We start from the raw sequence: 21,596 nt of genomic DNA on the forward strand, positions 1-21,596 counted from the left end.
TCAGCTACCTTATCAGTTTTAGCTACATTTTAGGTAGTATTGCCAAACAGAGCCAATGTCTGACACGTGTATGTGTCCGGCTCAACTATTTTATGAAAAAAATCAGTGATTTTGGTCCAAAATCAAGTGTCCAAGTATCATACCCATGTCGGAGTACCGAGGATCCGACACGGGTACTTTGAAGTAAAACGAAGAATCCTAAGTCAGGAGTATGTAGTATCATAATTTATCATGCACGGCATACTTCTACATAGTTTCATCTATTTTTTTTTAGCTTCGGTGGCAGGAGATATTGGTGATCGAGAGGCATGAGAGCTGATGCATAATGAGTTATAATAGCATATTAACAACATGATAAAAGCCAACAATCACCATTCATCACTACTAAAAAACCGAGCATAAAAAGCTAAGAATGTGAAAAAAGATGGTGAAACTATTTTTGACAAGAATAAAACATTCTGAGTTTTGAGAGAGAATTTTTTTTTTTTTTTTTGACCGGTTTGAGAGAGAATTTAAGTCCAAGGTTATATATTGATAAATCTTCTTCCAGCAATAAATCTATATATATTAAGTAACTAACTCATTGAGTTTCTAAATTCAAAAATTCCTATTAATATAATTTTTTTCAAAAAGGGAGTGGGAATTGGGAATAGACTCAAGAGGTGTGAGAATAGACGCTCCCAACCATATTAAACTAACAATGATTATATAGATGGGTTTTAACCTTGTACATTTGTTTTTCCACTCTAGTAACCTTGTGTTTTTTCAAATCCCAAAAATGAGATATTCTTATACATTTCCTAAATGTGACTTTAATAGCCAATTTGTTGTCAAGTGTTGTTAGTTTCTGTTAAATGGGAGTTTGTTTGCTAACCATGGTTAGATATAACAACCACCCTTCTCTTTTACTCCTCACCCCAACAACAACCACAATTAGCAACAACCTTGGAGTTCTTGGAACCAGCTCTAGGAAAACCCTCTCCATCGCCTTTCCCCGGCCCTTAGAATATCCCAAAAAAATAGTACTAACTATGGTGGTTTTGGAGGTTCAAACAAGCCCAAGATTGGGGTTTCTTGGGCAATCGAAGAGCTCATGCGTGAAAGTTACCATCGATGAATCGTTCCTTGCTTTTGCCTTGCTTTCCGCTTCTAAGATCTCCCACTATTGAAGATGTTGAATTCTGCTGCAGATTACGGTCATTCAATCTCATAGTACTTCTCTGTACATACTCAAATTTTCTTATCTTTTTTTTTTCAATTTGAAAATTTATTTCTTGGTGAATTCTAGATGATTCTTAGGTTGTAAGCTCTGAATGGTGATGGTGGGTCAGGTGGTGGCGGTGGAGGAATGGTGATGAAGGTGAGTGGTTGTGGTGGGATGGGCTGGTGGTGACGTCGTGGTGGGAGGAGGAATTTATTTACTATAAAAAATATTATAATTGTTAACTAGGGTTAGGATTTAACGGTTAGTTAACGGAATAAGGCAACTAAAGTCACATTTGAGAGCTTGATTAAAGCTTTGGATTACTGTTGGGATTTAAAAAGAACACAAGGTCACCAATGGGAAACCCCAAAAGAACAAGGTTATAAATGGGAATTTCCCTTATATAAATAAAATTTACCAAATGTTTTAAGACACTAAGTACCTCTATTTTCTCAACATCCTTTTTCGGGCTAGATACACCACATAAATATCATTTTTTCTGCAATAATTGCCTTAGCTTCCTTTTCGGTATTCAAATCACCTTGTGAATTCTTAACACCACCTTGAAACGAAAAGCAAGTCAGTGGCAATTTTTGTTTTTCCATATTACTTATTCGGAACAACAATTAAATTGCCAATTGTACCTGTATTGCAATTGACTCCCATCCTTTTCCTTTACAGTGCGTTTTTTTACAACACGCCACACGGAACCCGAACCGTGTGGCCACATTACAGTAGCTATTTCTCTTTCCCTGCCCAATTTAAGAAAACTGCACTATTTTCAACAAATATCCATCTTCACTTCCCCCAAATTAGCTACACAGTCGAAGAGAGAGAAAGAGATGAAGAAAATAAATTCTGCTCTTTCCTTTATCTTTGTTTTTCAAATTTCTGTTTATGCATGCTAGAGTTGTTTATGTTTCTCGAAATTGAAGATTCACTTCAACATTTGGAACTCAGGTTTGAATTTTATTTTCCTTTTTGAAAGAAGTTTCAATTTTTTTACGCAATGAAGATGAAGACTGACTTAGAATAATTTAGTTTCATTCGGAGCTTCATCCGTTTTTCAATGTCTAATTAAAGAGAAGTATGTACTCTTTATTGGATTGATTGTATATTGTTGCTTTGTTATTCTGAAAATGGTGCAGGACAAATTAAACATTGAGTAGCCATGTGAAACCAATATACTCAGTTGATTATTTGATTTAGGAGTTGGTTTAGAGTTACTGTTAGTTTTTTAAAAAACTCACAATTACCTTTTCTTAATGTTGCGGTTACTTTAAAAAGAGTTAGAGTTACTAGATTCAATACCTTATCAAATTTTTCAGTAGGCATATAGTAAAAAAACAAAGCACCTATTCATCTTTGTCAACGAGTGAAATATCTTTGGTTAGTTTTTTTTTTAAATAGGAGTTACTTTTAAATAATGCTGGAGTTACTTTATCTTAAAAGGTTGGTTACTTATCTAAGCACCTGCTCATGGACTAAATCACCATGTACTTTATATTAGATTCTAGTGTGTATGTATCTGTATGTATAGAATTGTTTACTCGTTATTGTATTTTTCTTTTCTTAGCTTTCGATTTCTACTGTAATGAAATTCTTTCAAAAATTGGAATGAATTATTCGTAAACTTGTTGTCCAACCTCAAAACATACAACAATTTTGATTCATTGATTTATCTTTATTTAGTTTGTTACACAATTTTGGAACATTGCAGTTGATATTACAGAAGAAAATCAATTGAATGATGATGAACAACAAGAGAATCTAACTTATGAGATAGAAGATGACATTGAAAATGAATCAAACTATGAAGCAAGCTTAGTTGGCTTCACGGCATCAACATGGGAAGATTATATCAAGCATACCAAAAACATGCTAATGCTGTTGGATTTGGAATCAGGAAATCTTCCACAAGATACACACAAGGACTAACTAGAAAGATCAGGGCGAAAGAATTTGTTTGCTCAAAGCAAGGATTTAGATGTACCAGCAAGAAAAAGAGTCCAGCCTTGATATACTCAAACATTATTCAGAGAAATAGAAGCTAAATTTTCATATGCACTAGGTTGTTTAACAACTTGCATTGATGAAGTTGGCCTATCATTACAAAAGTAACCTCCAATTCAGTAAAAGTAACATCTTATAATGACAAAAAGCAACCCTTAGTTTCAGTAATAGTAACCTCTTATAATTACAAAAAGTAACCCCTATTCACTGTAGAAGTATCCCGTTATAATTACAAAAGTAACCCCTTATAATTACAAAAAGTAACCTCTATTTACTGTATAAGTAACTCCTTATAATTAAAAAGTAACCCCTAATTTCAATAAAAGTAACCCCTTATAATTACAAAAGTAGCACCTACTTTTAGTAGAAGTAACTCCTTAACATTACAAAAAGTAACCCCTAATTATAGTAAAAGTAACCTCTAGTTATAGTAAAAGTAATCCCCTTATAGTTACAAAAAGTAACTTATACTTTCAGTAAAAGTAACCCTTATTTATAGTGAAAGTAACCCCCTTATAATTACAAAAGTAACCCCTTATAATTACAAAAAGTAACCTCTGTTTACTGTAGAAGTAACCCTTATATTTCCTCCGTTTCTTAATAAGTGCAACATAGAAAAAGTGGGGGAATACCAAGGAATGTAGAGAGAGAAAGTTGGGACCACAATAAACTAGTGTAATTCAAGTGATGAAACAAAAAAATTGTGGTCCCCTCTTGCTTTTTGGTGACATATTTGTAATAATAGTGAACTTTTTTTACCATTTTGAGCTTGGTTGCACTTATTGTGACTATTCCAAATAAGGGAAATGTTGCACTTATTAAGAAACGGATGTAGTAATTAAAAAGTAACCCCTAATTTCAATAAAAGCAACCCCTTATAGTTACAAAAGTAACACCTATTTTTAGTAGGAGTAACTCCTTAACATTAAAAAAAGTAGCCCCTAGTTATAGTAAAAGTAATCCCTAATTATAGTAAAAGTAATCCCCTTACAGTTACAAAAAGTAACTTATACTTTCAGTAAAAGTAACCCCTATTTATATAAAAAGTAACCCCCTTATAGTTACAAAAAGTAACATATATTTTCAGTAAAAGTAACCTCTTAACATTATAAAAAGTAATCCATAGTGTCAGTAAAATAACCACTTAGCATTCGATAAAGTAATCTCTAATTTACTAAAAGTAACACCTTAGCATTGAAAAGCAACACGTTTTACTTTTTATGAATAAATAATATTATTTTAAATATATAATGGGGATACTTTTTATGAATTAATTAATGTGTTACTTGTACCTTTCTTATGATTACTTTCTATAAACATTTCAAAGTAAAATAATTAGAGTTATTTTTGCGAACATATGAGGTTACTCGAACAACTAAATAAGGTTACTCAAACATGTAATGGGGATATTTTTTTATGAACTAATTAATGGGTTACTTGTATCTTTTTTATGATTACTTTCTATAAACATTTCAAGCTATTATATAATAACTAGCTAGATTTACTTTTGCGAACATATGAGGTTACTCGAATAAATAAATAAGGTTATAAATAATAAGAGTTACACATACATTCAAGTAGGGCTATCCGAAAACGGATTCACAGTTGGGCTTTTTTTAAAGGGGACACGAGCATCATTATAAGGCCTAGCTTGGACTTATTATTAGCTAGTCACATCCTTATTTATCAATGTGTTATTGGTAAAATTCTAGAGGAAATAAGAGGAGAGAGAAAATAGGAAAAAAAATAGAGGAAATAATGAGGCAAAAAAATAGGAAAAATGAGAGACATTAAAGAGAAAAAAAAAAGAAAAAACAAATTTTAAAAAAATGAGAGAAAAGGGGGGGTGCGTGAGAGAAGGGGAGGGGAATCAATGGTAAAATTCTAGAAGAAATAAGAGAGAGAAAATAGGAAAAAATAGGGGAAATAAGAGAGAGAAAATGAGGCAGAAAAAATAGGAAAAATGAAAGACACATCAAACAGAAAAAAAAAATTTAAAAAAAATGAGAGAAAAGTGGGGGAGGGGCGTGCGTGAGAAAGGGAAAGGGAGTAGTGAGAGGAAGGGGGTGGCCACACCATTAATTGAAGGTGTGGTCCACCTCATATAAAAGTTTGTGTTTCCTTTATATTAGGTTTGGATAGCAAGATTTCATTTTAAATTTTTGATTTGGATGAAATCTATTGTTTGGATGACATGAAATTTGAAATTATGGAATTTGTCCGAATTTTTATCAAAAGCCTATATTAATAGAATTTGAAATTCAAGCTATTACCTTGTCATTTGAAATTCTCTCCTCATATATATCCAACTCCATGAATATCTATATCCCAACTTCACTCATTTCTCTCTCCTTTACTAAACCCATATTTTTTCTCTCTCCTCCATCAAACCCCCATTTCTATCTCCTCTATCAAACCCCCTTTACAAAACAATGATTAGGAATTGAAATACAAGCTCTAAGTTCCAGATTTCAATTTCATTATTTGAAATGAAATACAAGTTTCCAGACACTACCTTATAGATTTATGAGGGTTGATTTTCTTTTTAGTTTGCTCGAAATTCTTGTTTTCACCCTTGAGAAAGCTTGGATCTATTTTTTCCACGCGTTTGTTTTCCTTTCTTATCTTTCTTGTTTCTTCTTCCTTCTCCATTAATTTGAGCAAGTTGCGATAGCCAAGTTTTTCTTCTTGTGTTTTGCAGGTTTGGATGGCTTTGATGTAATGTTGTCGTGCTTCACCGTAATTACCCAATTCGGCATAACTGGAGCTGTTAATGAGAAATATAGTAATGAAGTTAGAGAAATAGATGAGATAAATGAAAGTACTAAAAATATGGAGTAAATAGAATAAACTAAAATTTTCACCCCAAAATCCCAGAAGTGTAATATGACAAGATACCACCAGCTTTCAGATGAGCTTTTGCTTCTTTAAGTAACTCTGACATATATATACAAGATAAATTTATTACTAGACAATTTTTCTAAGAAAAATATAGTATATAAGAGAAAAGAGGAAACATATAATACTCACCCTTCTTTCTATTTAAGAGATTGAGGCACTTCAGCTTGCTGTCAAACAAGTCTTCACTAGAAAAGACGACATCATGATTGATTGTATTCACATAATCCACAACTTCTTCGTATTTCTCTTCATCCAACTTCTTTTTTACTTCATTTTCCATCTCTTTTACTAATCTTGATAAAGTAACATCTTGATCAGGAAATTTAAACTGACTGAAGTAGAAATACGATTCAGTGTAATTGCATTCTTTCTCATATTCATTTCTGCAAAACAAATCATAAATTGTCTAATTAATACTCCCTCCGTTTCCTAGAGATTTTCCCTCTTTCCGTTTAAGGGTGTTTCCAAAAGATCTTCCCTCTTTTGCTTTATTCCTTATTTGGCAAAACAAATTTCTCTATTTACCCTCTCATGTCACTATCATGTGGTCCACCATTACATTATTAATTCAATTTTACTCCCTTTCTCTCTCCTACTTTACTCACACCATGCCCCACACAACTTGATTTTCCTTGGTATCTGTAAGAACAGTAAGTGGGAAGATCTTTAGGAAACGGAGGGAGTATTATGTACAGAATAGAAAAAAAACAACAAAATGTTAGATCAATAGAAATATTAAAATAATACCCCAAAACCGTACAAACAATAGGAGTCAATGGAAGATAATCAGCACGATAAGCTTTTGCTTCCCTAAAAGCATCTGATCACAAAATTTCAAAATATCACTGTTAGTATTGTATTTCAAACACAAAAAAAAAAAAAAAAACGACCAGAAAAAAATATGATTGGACTCACCTAGCTTTCTATCCAATTCATAAAGGCAATTTAACTTGGTGTCAAACAGATAACAACTATTTAAGACAATATCTTCATCAATTTCAGTTTCTATATAGTCCAAGCAATTTTTAGTTTCTCCTTTATCCATCATTATTTCAACTGCATCTTCAAATTTTGAAACGTCCGTCATCATTTTCAATTAAGCAACGGCCATAACCTACAAGGGATGGATAACAATAAGTGAAAGTTAAAGGTGAAATCACTAAATAATTAAGGATGGTTTGGCACTATATGTAAAAAAGAAATAATTTGAAAACAGCAGACCTAGCATAATATAATAATTATAAACTATCTATACAAGACAGCAAACCAAAATAAATTATTCCTGCCGGTAATAATTTGAAGGTTTTGATCCCAAAATTGAAGAGAACTCTCGAGAAAAAGCTGGTAAAATTTAAGGTATGGTAAACCTTGATACCAAAAACTTGGATGTCTATCCAAAAACTTGTGGCATATGAGACAAACAGCATAATAACCTAAAAGTATATAAAGACACACAAGTGAAATAAGGTGCTCTAAGGCGAAATACTCGTTTGCTCAACGTCGCCCTAGAATTTCATATTAACGCCCTGTATAAATACATAGATTTGTATTTGTGTATTCTTATACTCCCACTCTCCCACTCCCACTCCCGCTCTCCTTCACTCTCAATTCCGGCGAGGAACAGTGGTGATTTGTGGCGGCAAGGACCTTCCTCCGGCGACACCTCTTCGAATTCCGGCAGTATCTCTCTGTTTTTTCTCCCTTTTTTCTGAAATTTTTTTTTTTTAAAAAAATAAGGGGGGCCCCACCAAGGACGCCCCACCACCGGTGGAGGCGTCCTTGGCAGGCGCTCCACCACATGGTGAGGCGCCTGCCAAGGACGCCTCCACCGGTGGTGGGGCGTCCTTGATGGGCGCCCCTTATTTTTTTTTAAAAAAAAGAAGGGGAGGCGTCCACCAAGGACGCCCCACCACCGGTGGCGGCGTCCTTGGCAGGCGCCTCACCATGTGGTGGAGCGCCTGCCAAGGACGCCTCCATTGGTGGTGGGGCGTCCTTGGTGGGCGCCCCCTTATTTTTTAAAAAAATAAATCAGAAAAAAGGGAGAAAAAACAGAGAGAAGAATTATTCTGCAAGCCTATTGTTGGAACATGGATCATGTCATGTTCTATACAGTCTGTCATATAATCTGAACTTGAATCGAAATTTAGTTCGGTTCCTCTTTTCTTCATTGGAAAAAGTATTGATGATTTGCAGAAAAATCTAGAGCTTTGACACTCTTGTGCACAGCTTGTGCGGAACAAGTTGTAGACTGACATTGCTTTTGGCTGTTTTTTAGTTTTAGTTAAATCCCGGCACGAGATATGTAAGATTAGTGATACAAATTTTGTGCTGAACTCATAATTTTGGTAATTTTTGTAGGTGTATCCTACTTAGAGTATATCACTTGCAATATTTCCAATCAACAAGATTTTCTTTTGTTTGTTTATAGAGGAATGGAATTCACACAATTAAACTGTGCTGATTATATTTTGATGTCTTAACTCAGATAAAGAATCTAACCAACAATATCTGTCTCACTCTCACAGGGGTCTAATTTTTTATATAATCTTGCTAAAAGTTACTATGTTCTGCTGCAATTGTATATATGATACTAAATAGCTTGCTGAAATTAGCTAATTGCTTTATGAATGTGGAAAGCTTGGCAATCAGGGGAATCAGCTAATGGAAAATTAGACCCTGCTGATGAAGTAGTAGAGAGAAGAAGGTGGTGGTGGTGGTGGTGTGGCAAGGTGGAGGGAGTGGTGAGGCAGTGGTGAGGGAGTGTAAAAAAAATCATCACTGCCCTAGGGGTTAAGGGGAGGAGAGAGAAAAAAAAATACAAAGTATAAAAATACTGTATTTAGGGCGTTAGTAGGAAAATTTAAGGCGTCGTTTAGCAAAACCCGGCGAAATATAGTGCAGTGAGGCTCGTCTATAGCGCACAATTTTTTCGCTCCAATAATCACATTATTATAAAGTCCGCCTCACATTGAATGATCTAATATTCTAATCTATAAAGGATTGGAAAAAATAATAAACAAATTGGGTCATCAAGGATAAGCGTCCTTGGCCGAAAGCTATACGAATTAATATCCACTTGGTTATGTGCTTGGAAGAGGAAGAGATTGAATGTGGAAGGATACAATCACAAAATGATGGCAACACTAGCATTGGTGCTAATAACCAATGGAATTATGAATACGTCACTCACAATGGAGCAATACAGTGAGTTGAAGAGCTTATTGTAGAAAGCCAAAAGGCCAATTTATAACTATTACTAAAGCAACAACCACTACTTTTGTTTTCCCTCCTAAGATCATTTTTTATAAAATATTCTTTCCCTCCCATATGTCATTACAACATGAACCTATTAAATGACTACATCAAAAATATAAACAAGCAATTACGAATAAGATGCTAAATATGAATTGGAAAAAAAAGAGGTGCAAACATGCCTTTTTTTCCATGAAGTAAAAACATACCTTAATAAAGAAATGTTTATTTTTTGATAAAAAAAAATGTCTAATTTAAAAAGAATTGCTTTGAAAAAATTCTTTAATATACTCAATATATATCAACTTAAAAACCGAGCAAATGCTCAGGAATTATCTAGTGACAATACTGAATACAAACTGGATGAAGCAAGCACTTCTAAAACAAATTATTTAGTCAGATCATACCCTTGATGCACGATATTTAAAATAAAAAAAAAAAACATTTGAAGAGGTGAGAGATAAAAAGAGATTTAGAAAAAAGGGTACTCCAATGTAATAAGAGATAAAAATGAGAAATTATTGGTCAAAACGGAGATCATGACTTGCAACTTCCTAAAATTAAAAATGATGCACATAAAACAAAAAAAACAAAAAAACAAAAAAAGAACTAATATAAACCTATCATCGACGATTGCATTGAATGAGAACATGAAGTTGGGGAATGTGTTGCATGTTCCTCGGTTTCATTTCAACCTTTCATTGTTCCTAAACTATGCTAAGACATGAATTGCTTGGCTATGTTCGATGCTGATAATTGTTTTGTACAAGACCACTCACTAAAACATTCTCCAGTGGTTCTTACCTTTCTTGGTAATTTGAGGCATGGTCTATCTCTTCTGGAGAGAGAGGGAACAACAGGAGCAATCACAAATCACAATAGTGATGCTGCCGATAATGCAAGCTGTCTCACACCCATAACCAAATTTTGGCATTTAAGACTCAGGTCATGACATGTACCCTTACATAAACTAAAGGTTGTAAATCCATTATCAAAGCTTACAGCGTATATGAACAATTGTCTTTGTTAGTTTTTCCAATTGCTAGAGAACATAGTTCTATTAAAAGTTTAAAACAGTAAGACCTCCGACTTGTTAGAACAATTGGCTGCGTCTGTATCTTGGGAATAGCGTCATTGTTAGAACTTATTTAGAAAAAAGAGTATGACTGTATGAGCACTGTGTATTTTAAATTACTGGGAGTGACAGCTAATCAAAAAGAGGGGGTCTTGAAGGTAGATAAGTTGAGTGCTTTTACAGTTTAACTTTCACCAAGTGAACAAGTGGATTCAATCATTAAACCCACTATTACACTAAAAGCTTCACACATGTATAATAACCCTTTTACCATATCGTTAAAGCTAATTCGATGTACTCTATGAAAATGTTAGTGGTTACTTCTGATAATCATACATTAGTTTAGAAAATCTTCTCAAGATATAACAACATTTTTTCACAATATTTTTCTTTGCTATAGGGCTTCACACGGCTGACCTAGTTGTAATTTATATGTAAGTATTCACTTATTGCTTAATATGATTCAATATCAAATCTAAGTGTGACTTTTTACAACTAAATACTCTCTCTGCTCGCTTTTGTTCTTTCTACTTAACATCATTTTGTAGTTTGAAAAGTCTTCGGTAGCAAAAAAAAAAAAAAAAAAAAAAAAAGAAATGAAACGGAGAGAGAACGTTGGAACAACTGACATTTTACCAATTAGTCTCTCTTGCATATTGTATCTTAGAAAACCAAGGCATGTAAACTAAGGCATGTGAATCTCCTAAAAAAAACTTTATCAACCCTACCATTCGAAATCCATTTGTCTAACAATTAAAGTTCGTCACTGATTTATACCATGGCACCACCAATGGGAACTCATTATTTTACTTACAATCTATTAGTCGTTTTGTTTGGCAGCTTCATTCTATTTCTATTCTTTTGTCCCCGTATTGAAATCCCAACTTGCAGATCATAAGACAATATAATACCTCTCACACAGTTCCCATGACGACAACCTCAGTATATCATTATCAAGGCCATCAACTATGCTCTTTTTGTACTTATTAGTTTTTTTCATCCTCACAAAGTTCAACTACTTCAAATCTGGCCTTTTGTACTTATTTGTTTTAATTCTCATAAAACTCACCTACTTCAAAGTCTATTTTCAAGCAGCATAGCGGGTTTGAAATTAATTTTATATACCCAATAGCATATCTTAGACATATTTATAGTATAATACTAGATAATCCCCAAGCAAATGCTGGGTTTCTAAATAATTAGGCATAGAGAAGGTATTGTGTCAAATCGTCCGACCATAATCTTTGGTCGAACGATTTTCAGTTGGTTTCAATTTTTTTCAGTTGGTTTCAATTTTTTTCAGTTGGTTTCAAATTTTTTTCAGTTGGTTTCAAATTTTTTTCAGTTGGTTTCAATTTTTTTTCAGTTGGTTTCAATTTCATCCAATTGGTTTCAATTTTTGTTCAGTTGGTTTCAATTTTTGTTCATTTGATTTAAAATTTTTTTCAACTGGTTTCAATTTTTGTTCAGTTGGTTTCAAAAAAATTTCAGTTGATTTCAATTTTTGTTCAGAAGACCAAATGAAAGAAAAACAACACAAGCTGAAAAAATTTACACACCAACTGAAAGAACACAGAAGACCAAATGAAAGAAAAACAACACAATCTGAAAGATTTAACACACCAACTGAAAGTCAACAGAGACCAAATGAAAATAAAACAACACAACCTGAAAGAATTTACACACCAAACAAACTGAATAAACTTGCAACTTGCAAGTTAAACAAATTAATTTAAGAAATGGGGAAATGACAAACCAATCAATAATTATGGGTTGAGAATTTTCTTTAGCTTGTTGTAGAATTTGATCCAGATGATCACAATCTTTAATGGGTTCCATTTCAACAGTATTGGATTGGGACAAATCTAGCCATGAAGCATGTGCCTTAATCTCTCCCCTCTTAACTCTTCTGTAACTTCTATGTCTTCTAATCTAAGCCGAGATGGTTTTAGAAGAAACAAACACCACCCATTATTCCTTTTTTGCGGAAACTGGACATTCTCGAATCTTCTTAAAGGCCTTAAACGGACGGGCCCACCAACGGTTGTGAGTGTCGGCGGTGCGGAAGCGTGTCCAAAACGACGGCGTTTGATCGGAAACTATTAAATTTAAGAGGTTTGTAAGGTCGTCCGACGGAAAGTGACGGTCTGACCCAATACTTTCACTTAGGCATATATATAAGATTTTCTTTTCTTTTTTTAAATACAATTATTCAAAACAAGTTTTATTATTTTAAAATGAATATTCTACACGAATATATATATTTTTTAGGGGAAAGCATATTTATTATATCAATTAAGGTATGCTTCCACTTTAATATTTAAAGTGCATTTATTTATATTCTTTTGGGTTAAAGCACATTAATTATCTTAGACCCATTAGTTGTCGTTCTTGCATTTTCAAGAAATCATTTATTTTAGGTTAATATGAGAAGGAATTTTGAGAGGAAAAAGTGAAATAGGGTTGTTGACTTATTGCTTTAGTTATAGATAGTTTTACATAAACTACTCCACTAGTACTACTCCCTAATCTCTATGAATAAACTCAATTCCAAATAGACATAGAAATCCATCCTTTCCTTTTGTTTCTATCTAATAGACTAATATACACATCGTGTTAAGAAATGACAATGAAAACAAAAGATAATCCATTAGGCGACACATTATAGAACTCGAACATGTAGAGTTAGGCCAATCTCAGCCATTCATATACATTATTAACTGGAAAAAATATAGAATAATCCATTATTTTCGCTACTTCTCTACTCTTTCTCCCCTCTCCCCACTCCCCACTTATCCTTTGAAGCTCACCATTTTTGTTCATTAAAGCACTACTTTGTTCAATTTGTCTCCTACGAGGCTACGACACGAGCAATATGAGCACTGGAACTACAAATGCAACAATGGCGAAATTGCTAAATTTAAACAACCACCAGCACTTACGCCCATATCTCACTACCCAAAACGTTACTTCAACCCCACTTTCTCTTTTCAAAAGAACATGAAAATTTAAACTATGGAGGAATTAACCCCCTCTCCTACTCTCCGAAACTTCATTTCCCCAAATCGCTCCCTCTTCAAAACCCCATGTTCTCTCTCATTTGTCAAAACCAACCCAAAAGTTAATGTTGAGGTAGTTTCTGGCGACCACTTCACAAATTCTCAACGTTTTGGTTGATGACTATGAAGTGGGTAATCGACAATTTGGTGCTCGCATTGAAATTTTCCGAGTTCCAATTTTCAATTATTTACATAATGAATCACAACAAAAACCTAACGCAAAACTTTAATCAATCATGCAACGCAATTGATATCATAGGAAAAATGCAAACAAAAGAAAAAAAAATTGAAACCTCACGGCGGGTGACACGAAGATGGGTAGTGGCCGCAAATACAGGAGACATTGGTTGTGGTGGTGTTAAATGTTGGAAGAGTTGATGGCCGATTAAACCCAAAAGACAACAATTCGGATGATAGCGGTTGTGTTCTATGGGACTGTCCTAATTCAGCTACCTCGTAGTTGTGTTTTAACTTTTAAGTTGTAAACTTGTGATAGATATGGCATTTTGTCCTAATTTTAGAGAGTATTTTAGTCTTCTTAAGAGTTTTAAAAGGTGTTTTGTGGATTCATAAATTATCAACAAAAGGATTATCAAAATGTTCCCAAATCATTCCCTTTTACAAATGTTACATTATCGTTAAATGTTTACCTACCTATAAGAGGAATGATTAATCTCACTCACTTTGAAACTTTAAATAAAACTTGTCCATACTCCCTTCATTCCTTAAATAAGTGGACATTTACTATTTGGGAAATAAATTAGGAATAATATATAATAATAATACTGGGGACAAAAAGCAAACATAGATTGGAGAGAGAAAGACACATGGAGATTAAAGTAAGAAGATTGAGAAAGATTAGCTCCCAAGTTACGATGAGGACTTGAAGTGAAAAAAAAGGAGAAAAAGTTAATCATCGAAAATGCAAAACTTTAGTATAGACATGTATCTAGTTCCTCGATTAGTGTTAGTTTGGGCATGTTTAGCCCCCTTTCTTGTGCTTGTATTTTTTGTTGTGGCGGTTTTTCCCGGATTCGATTTAGATTTGTTGCTGTAAATTTTTCTCTTAGGTTTACCGCCACTATCAAAATCCTTTCCATACCCTTATTGAGGCCTCATTACACCCCTAGAAACACCTTTTGATTTCGAGTAAGCATCACCGAGTCACATGACAAGCCTATTGCGCAAGTACCTCTTGTGGGTAATCGAGTGATGGATCTCTTCTATCTCTACTCTCATATTCCTTAATACTCCCTCACATAGGCATTTTGTTTCCATCACCTTGAAAGGGTTGATTTGAGCATGGGAGTGGTTGTGGTAAAATGGTGTGAGCCTTGGAGTGTTAGTGGTCATTCCTTCGTCTGCTAGTCGAATTCGTTGTCCTCCTCATTCGAGTTTAACGTCCATGTATGTGGATGCTCGAGTGAAGCTTGGTATTATGTGTGAGGAACATATAAAGCAACTCATGTTCTTTATCGTAGTTGCTTGGGGAGAAGTAACGGTCTAGCTTGGAGAAGTTTGATAAGTGAGTTTTAGACTCGATTTAGGTGGTGTATTAGTTTACATCTCTTTATTTTTTTACTTGTTCCTTTTTTTCCCCTTTTTCCTTCTCTTTTTCTTCTTCCCTTGTGTGGCTTGCTTTTTGTGATTTCGACCATGTTTTGCTCTTGTTTCTCTCATTTAACAGGTTGTCTTGTGCAAGATTCGTTCTTTCAGTTTTGAAAAATGTCGAGAATGTGAGAGTCCATTGGAAGCATGTCGAGACCATTCAAGCACTTATTGGAGGCATGAGTCATTTCAATAGAGCACAAATTTCGGCATACACATTATTTGCATGCGATTCTAATGTATGGTGAAATTTCGTCTTGTTAGCTTTGAAATGACTTGTTATAATCTTGATTACGGTGATAAATGCGAGAGTTATGGCCATTATTTGAAAATTGACCGACACCCCAAGGCTCAATTATGGGTGCGCTACAATCAGTCGCGGCCGAATCTGGCCATCGGGAGAAGCAGGAACTTATTAATCCCTACGTGGAGGCCTCGAGTTCCCCAATTCCCTACTAAAGCTTCCCCTGTCATAGTCGTGCCATCATATCTCGTGGCCACACATCATGGCTCTATTTCAGATGTTTATCCAATTTTGGATATTTTGGGGAGAGAGGAGTATAAGTACTCCTCCAGTTCTTTAGGTCAAAAGGGGAGGATTTCTCAAGATAGTTTCTCCATAGATTAGATCACAACTTCATTTTTGTTCTTAATTTTCTTGTAACGTTAGCTTTTATTTTGTTGATTTCAAGCACGGTAGAAGGCATTTACTCCATTTTTACTAGTTTGAAGCTTCCACTAACTTTCTCTCTCCTCAATTTCTCTATTTCTCTTCATCTTTTTAATTGGAATTGTTGGAACTTGTATGTTGTTATTGGATGATTATTAGTTTCAATTTGTTGTTTATTCTTGTTCTTAGCTGTGAATTTACTTATGACAACTCTATAATTTTGTTTTTTGGTTTATTTATGAATTGTTTGTAGTTATTCAAGGGTGATTCTAACTTGCTAGCTTCATGACTAAGGATTTGTTACTTCTTAGATTAGGAAGTGCAATTGCTAATGACTTTGATTTATCACCATAGTCGTTTTTCTAGTTTCCTCAATGATTTATCTGACTTTGACTTAGATGAAGTTGAGTGCGAACTCCATCTAATCTTGTAGCGCCACGATCTTCAAAATTAGATAATAAGTACCTTAATACAATAATCTCATAAATGAACTTGAACATTCGGCCGATTTTCCTCTATAATTCGAACAACCCAAAAATGACAAAAATTAAAATATGTCAACAAACTGAATAGAATATACGATTCTCAACCCAAGGCCCCAAATCATCGGTGCTTTTGCAGAAAAAACCTCAAACGCATTAGCTTTACTCAATATTACAACCCATCTAAGAAATCTTAAATTAAAATTTACACACCCATAATGAAATCTACACATGCATTCAACACAAGAAAATTTTTTTATCTGAAACTCTTCCTAATACAAAGTCCCTCCATATTTCAATCTACACAAAACAATACCCAAGATCGAAATAAAGCAAACAATAATATTTACCTCATAATACACTTGGAAATTAAGAAACTCTAATTCATTAAAACCAAAATCAAATCTCTATATCACAACCTAAAGTGCATTGTCCATTTCTTAGCCGCTAATAAATCATCAACAAACTCCAATAATCTCCATTTCGAGAATAGCAAAATGCTCAATACGATATTTTACACAATACTCCAATCATAGCTCTAAATTTTTCAAAGTACTTTTAGAATGCGAATGTCTATCTCCCAAATTCTTATTTCTAAACTCATATCTTACTCGTTCACTTCTAATATCCCAAAACTTATTCTAATTAATCCCAAGAATCTTTTACCTCCGCTAGGTGGCTACTAAGCACACGGTCGCAGGATTGCTATGATACCACTTTGTAACTCCCTCATCTTCAAAATCAGATATCAAGTATCTTAATACAATAATCTCATATATTAACTCAAAATTTCCGCAGATTTTCCTATCTAATTCGGACGACCCAATAATGGAAAATAATTTAAACTTGTCAACAATGTCAATAAAATAAATAATTCTTGATCGCAAGGCCCCACATCATCGACGCTTTTGCGGAAACAACCTCAAAAGGGAATCAGGGAACCTAAAACAACGCAAACGCATCAAGTTTACTCAATATTACAACCTATCGAAGAAATCTTAGATCAAAATTTATAAATCCGTAATCAAATCTATACATGCATTCAACACATGAATAAGATTTTCATCTAAAACTCTTCCCAATACAAAGTCCCTTTATGACTTTTTATCCTCGCCTTAAACATCTCGAAGGCCAACATCCAAAACATGTTATAGTGTCAACAGCTCGCCATTGTGCAAAGTACATGGGTTATCACATGTTCAAACACAACGGGAAAGAACAGCAAACACAAACAAATACAACACACACCAGCAAAAGCGGAGTGTCAACACTCCACATTAAACCGCAAACACCACCAAATAAGCACATGTGTGCATAAATATATATATATATATATATATATATATATATATATATATATATATATATATATATATATATATATATATGTGTGTGTGTGTGCGCGCGCGCGCGCGCGCGCGTGCGCATAGTCTAGGAAACATCAGTGGAACTCAAATTCTCATATATAGTTGTATCTCAAGATCCCTTTTCTCGAACCTCTTGTTAATCTATATTCATACAATTAATATAAACCCAAAGTTTTCGTACTTCAAGATTAATTACACCCATTGCTCATAACACTTAGGTTCTCAATTACGTTACTTTATTATACTAGGTAAAATATCACCATGTAAAACCATAAAAAAGAATAGAGTCATAGTTGAATCATAGATAAGTTTTACACATCCAATCACATAACAATCAAGTAATGAGTCAATGTGCTCTAGATTCTACATAACTTTAAACAACTACTATATTAAATAATGAGCATCTTTAGTGTAATAACAAGTCATTAAATCCATGATTAGAGTAGATCCGGAAGACCCTACCAATTTACTATATAAATGATAGACCCGAGAGACCCTGCAGTCATATCAAATGTAAACCCGAGAGACCCTACGGGTTTACTAAACCAATGGCCATAAAATAACCTCTAGTGTGCACACCCCCAACTCTAGCTTTTCCATGGTGATCTGGGATCCCCTCCCAGAGTCCCAATCACACTAAAGTTGGGCACTGTTCAAAATCTTGCCACATACGACGAATATCAATGAATAAAAACTTGGTGGATTCGGGAGCCCCTATAATGATAGTATCATACTATCTCCCAAATTCCGGCAAAGATAAAAGATATAATTACTAAACCTCTAATAGTTATTCCATATAATCTTTCACTTTACATTATTCATATCTTTTAAGAATTTAATAACAAGGTTATTATCATTCTTTCACAATGACCCAATAATCAATTATCCTTCTGAGTATAGAAGAAAAAAAAAACAATCGATATTCTCAAACAACCTACAATCACACGAATCAACCAATTCATTAATATAATTTTAGTGCATATGATATACTTCGATCCAAATCAACTATATACATTTCCATATCCGCTTAAGATAGGTCCAATAATCTAATGTACCATATTCTATAACACAAAGTAAAAAAACATAGTAGAGTTGAAAACGTATTCATTATAGTTAACCATTACACCTTTTGCAATTCTCCATATCATTAACATAATAAGATATGATCTATTAGTGAAATAGTAATTTATGCCAAATAATACTTAATCTATGCCACAATCTATACATCATTTCAAACAAATAGATGAATATATTCTAATCTGTTAATTTTCGAATTATATGAAAATGGGCCTGGGTAACCCAATAATAAGGAGGAGATTTTAGCCCACTTACAAGTTAGGAGGTTCCATCCTAAAACCAATTGGTGATAGGAGGAGTAACTCCTAATCTTATAAAGTGGTTTATTCTCTCCTCTTTATCCAATGTGGGACACTCACAAGTGGACATTTAATGGGTTTCAACACACCCCATCACTTGTGAGTGTCTTTATAATTTAGAGCTAACTGGAAAGGTCAGAGCAATAATCCTCTTAGGGGCTGGACATCCTATCGAGGTAAATCCTTATCCAATAGCGATCAATACCTAGTTTAGACGAGACCCGCAACCCGAGCAATATGTTAATTTTCGAATTATATGAAAATGGGACTAGGTAACCCAATAAGGAGGAGAAGAGTTTAGCCCACTTACAAGTTAAGAGGTTCCATCCTAAAACCAATTGGTGATAGGAGGAGTAACTCCTACTCATATAAAGTGGTTTATTCTCTCCTCTTTCTCCAATGTGGGACACTCACAAGTGGACATTTAATAGGTTTCAACATAATCATATAAGGCATCATTCCATATACACGATTCGCTAAGTCCTCTTAACCGGTAACCTGATTAACATCTCCTAAAACTAACCTCCAATAATCATACTATAACAATAATACAACAACACAAGTTATTTTATGTTTCATAAGGGGCAAGGAGACAAGTATGCAAAAGATTTGTATAGTCTGGAATACAATTAGGTTTATTATACAACAATAAAATCGAGTTAACACTAAGATTTAGTTTAATAACTCATTTACTGATCTTATTTACCTTTTAATCCATATACAAGTTCCAACTCCTTAAAGGATAACATTATACACTTAGAACATACAACACTAAATCAAAATCTTCAAATTGACTTAAGATATATAAAAGAAAACTGAAATGTCGCTTAATTACATACCCATAGGAATTCGATAAATCAAACATATCCAGAATTTCACCAAGAATTACTCAATATTACTTGGAGAAAAATTAATAACATAACCACTACACATGCATTCACACGCAGGGGCGGATCCAGCGTGGGTTCAGTGGGTTCAACTGAACCCACGTGGATCCGGGACAAAAACACGAAAACTGGGCAAAGAAAACGATAAAATATATATAAAACACAGCGAATTTATATCGCTTAAATGCCCGGTGGCTCAGCGGTAAAGGGATTGAAGTACAATCTTATTTGTTCTCCTGGTCTGAGGTTCGAATCTCAGTAAAGTGGTTTGTTGTTTTTTTTTTTCTTTTTCTATCCTCCCTTAGTACTTACTCCCTTTACTCCTTTAGGCTTACTGCATTATTTGTTTTTTTTTTTCCCTTTTTTATCCTTCCTTATTCCCTTTAGAATTACTTATTCCCTTTAGACTTACTGCATTATTTCTTTGGTTTTTTTTTCATCCCCTTCTTAGCTTATTGCATTATATCCTTGTTTTTTTTTTTCCTTTTTCTTCATGCTCCTTTAATTTTTTAAACTCTTTTTTTTATCTATAAATCTCTCCCGCCCAGCAAGTACAAATACTGTAAAAACTAATGAATTTGGTTAATTTACATTATTTTTTTGTCGACGTCATGTTTGTGCTAGCTAGTTGTTAAAGTTTCATATTTTGTTATACATATAAGTGTATAACATGATAAGTTAATTCAATGAAAAAAGTCTTAATAGTTAATACTCGATTTGTAGTTTTTATAACTCTATAGCTTGTTAAAAAATTGATAGTCTTTCATTACTACAAGAAATTAATTATCATATTTTTTTTGTGATGATGTAATCAAGAATAAAGCCTTGCTAAGTACAATTGTTGAAAGTTTATTTTTTTTCCTCATCCTTCAATGCTATAAAAAATTCAAAAACAAAAAAATAAAAAAAAATATTAAAATTATTCCGAACCCACGTGGTCCAATTCCTGGATCCGCCACTCTTCACACGCTCATCCATTGCTCACCAATAAACTCAACAAACAATAATTACTATATTCAAAACACATATATCAACAATAAACATCTCAATATCATCATATGATCTATGAGATAAAATGATGAGTGTGGCACCTGACAATGACGACGGTGCAGCAGGAGAAGACCAACAACAACAATGATGGCGGCTTCATGCACCACCATTCAGAAGCAGCGCCGGCACCGACAGAGAAGACCACCAACAACTGGTGAAACGGTGCTCTAACACCGCCAATCCACGAGACCCACAATAGCAGCACCAATAGCCAGGAGAGAGAGAGTGCGGCGTGGCCTGAGCGCCGCCAGAATACGGGGACGGAGGAACGCAGCACGCCGGCGAGGCAATGAAAGGGTGCAAAGAGAGAGAAGCCACAAGAAGGGTTTCACGGTCAGAGAGAGAAGTTTGAGGGTTTGGTGGTTTTGGGGAAATGAAAACACGGGAGGGAGGAGGTGAGATTGGGGTTTGGTCTCCTTTTTCTTATTATCTGTTTTTTTTTAACTCAAAAATCTCAAATTATAATATCACCAATTATATAATACTAATCTCACCAGATAATACCACACTTAAATTAAAATGGCATTTTGTTTAAAAAAGCTAATATCAGAAATACTTATTTTATTGAATTCGCCAAAATCCAATCAAATATTTGAAATTAATAATATCATTTAGTTGATAAATAAATGGGGTGTTACAAATATAATTAACG

General features: G+C 34.0%; 1 protein-coding gene across 2 annotated transcripts; it reads right to left on the reverse strand.

Annotated features, from left to right (window-relative positions):
* Positions 1-1,653: 1,653 nt before the first annotated feature.
* On the reverse strand, positions 1,654-21,375 carry LOC104903316 (uncharacterized). 2 transcript variants are annotated; one of them, XM_057391793.1, is made up of 8 exons: positions 20,986-21,370; positions 7,034-7,232; positions 6,866-6,938; positions 6,248-6,501; positions 6,082-6,154; positions 5,734-5,984; positions 1,853-1,879; positions 1,654-1,766 (listed from the first exon to the last, which is right to left on the reverse strand). In XM_057391793.1, the coding sequence occupies exons 2-8, from the start codon at positions 7,206-7,208 to the stop codon at positions 1,675-1,677; spliced, it is 945 nt and encodes a 314-aa protein (XP_057247776.1). In that variant the 5' UTR covers positions 7,209-7,232; positions 20,986-21,370; the 3' UTR covers positions 1,654-1,674. The 2 variants fall into 2 exon arrangements, with proteins under 2 accessions (XP_057247776.1, XP_048492104.1); XM_048636147.2 differs by lacking the exons at positions 1,654-1,766; positions 1,853-1,879; positions 6,082-6,154 and having other exon boundaries at positions 5,492-5,984; positions 20,986-21,375.
* Positions 21,376-21,596: the final 221 nt, after the last annotated feature.

Source organism: Beta vulgaris, chromosome 9, assembly GCF_026745355.1.
Source record: "Beta vulgaris subsp. vulgaris cultivar EL10 chromosome 9, EL10.2, whole genome shotgun sequence".
In the NCBI taxonomy this organism is placed as follows: domain Eukaryota; kingdom Viridiplantae; phylum Streptophyta; class Magnoliopsida; order Caryophyllales; family Amaranthaceae; genus Beta; species Beta vulgaris.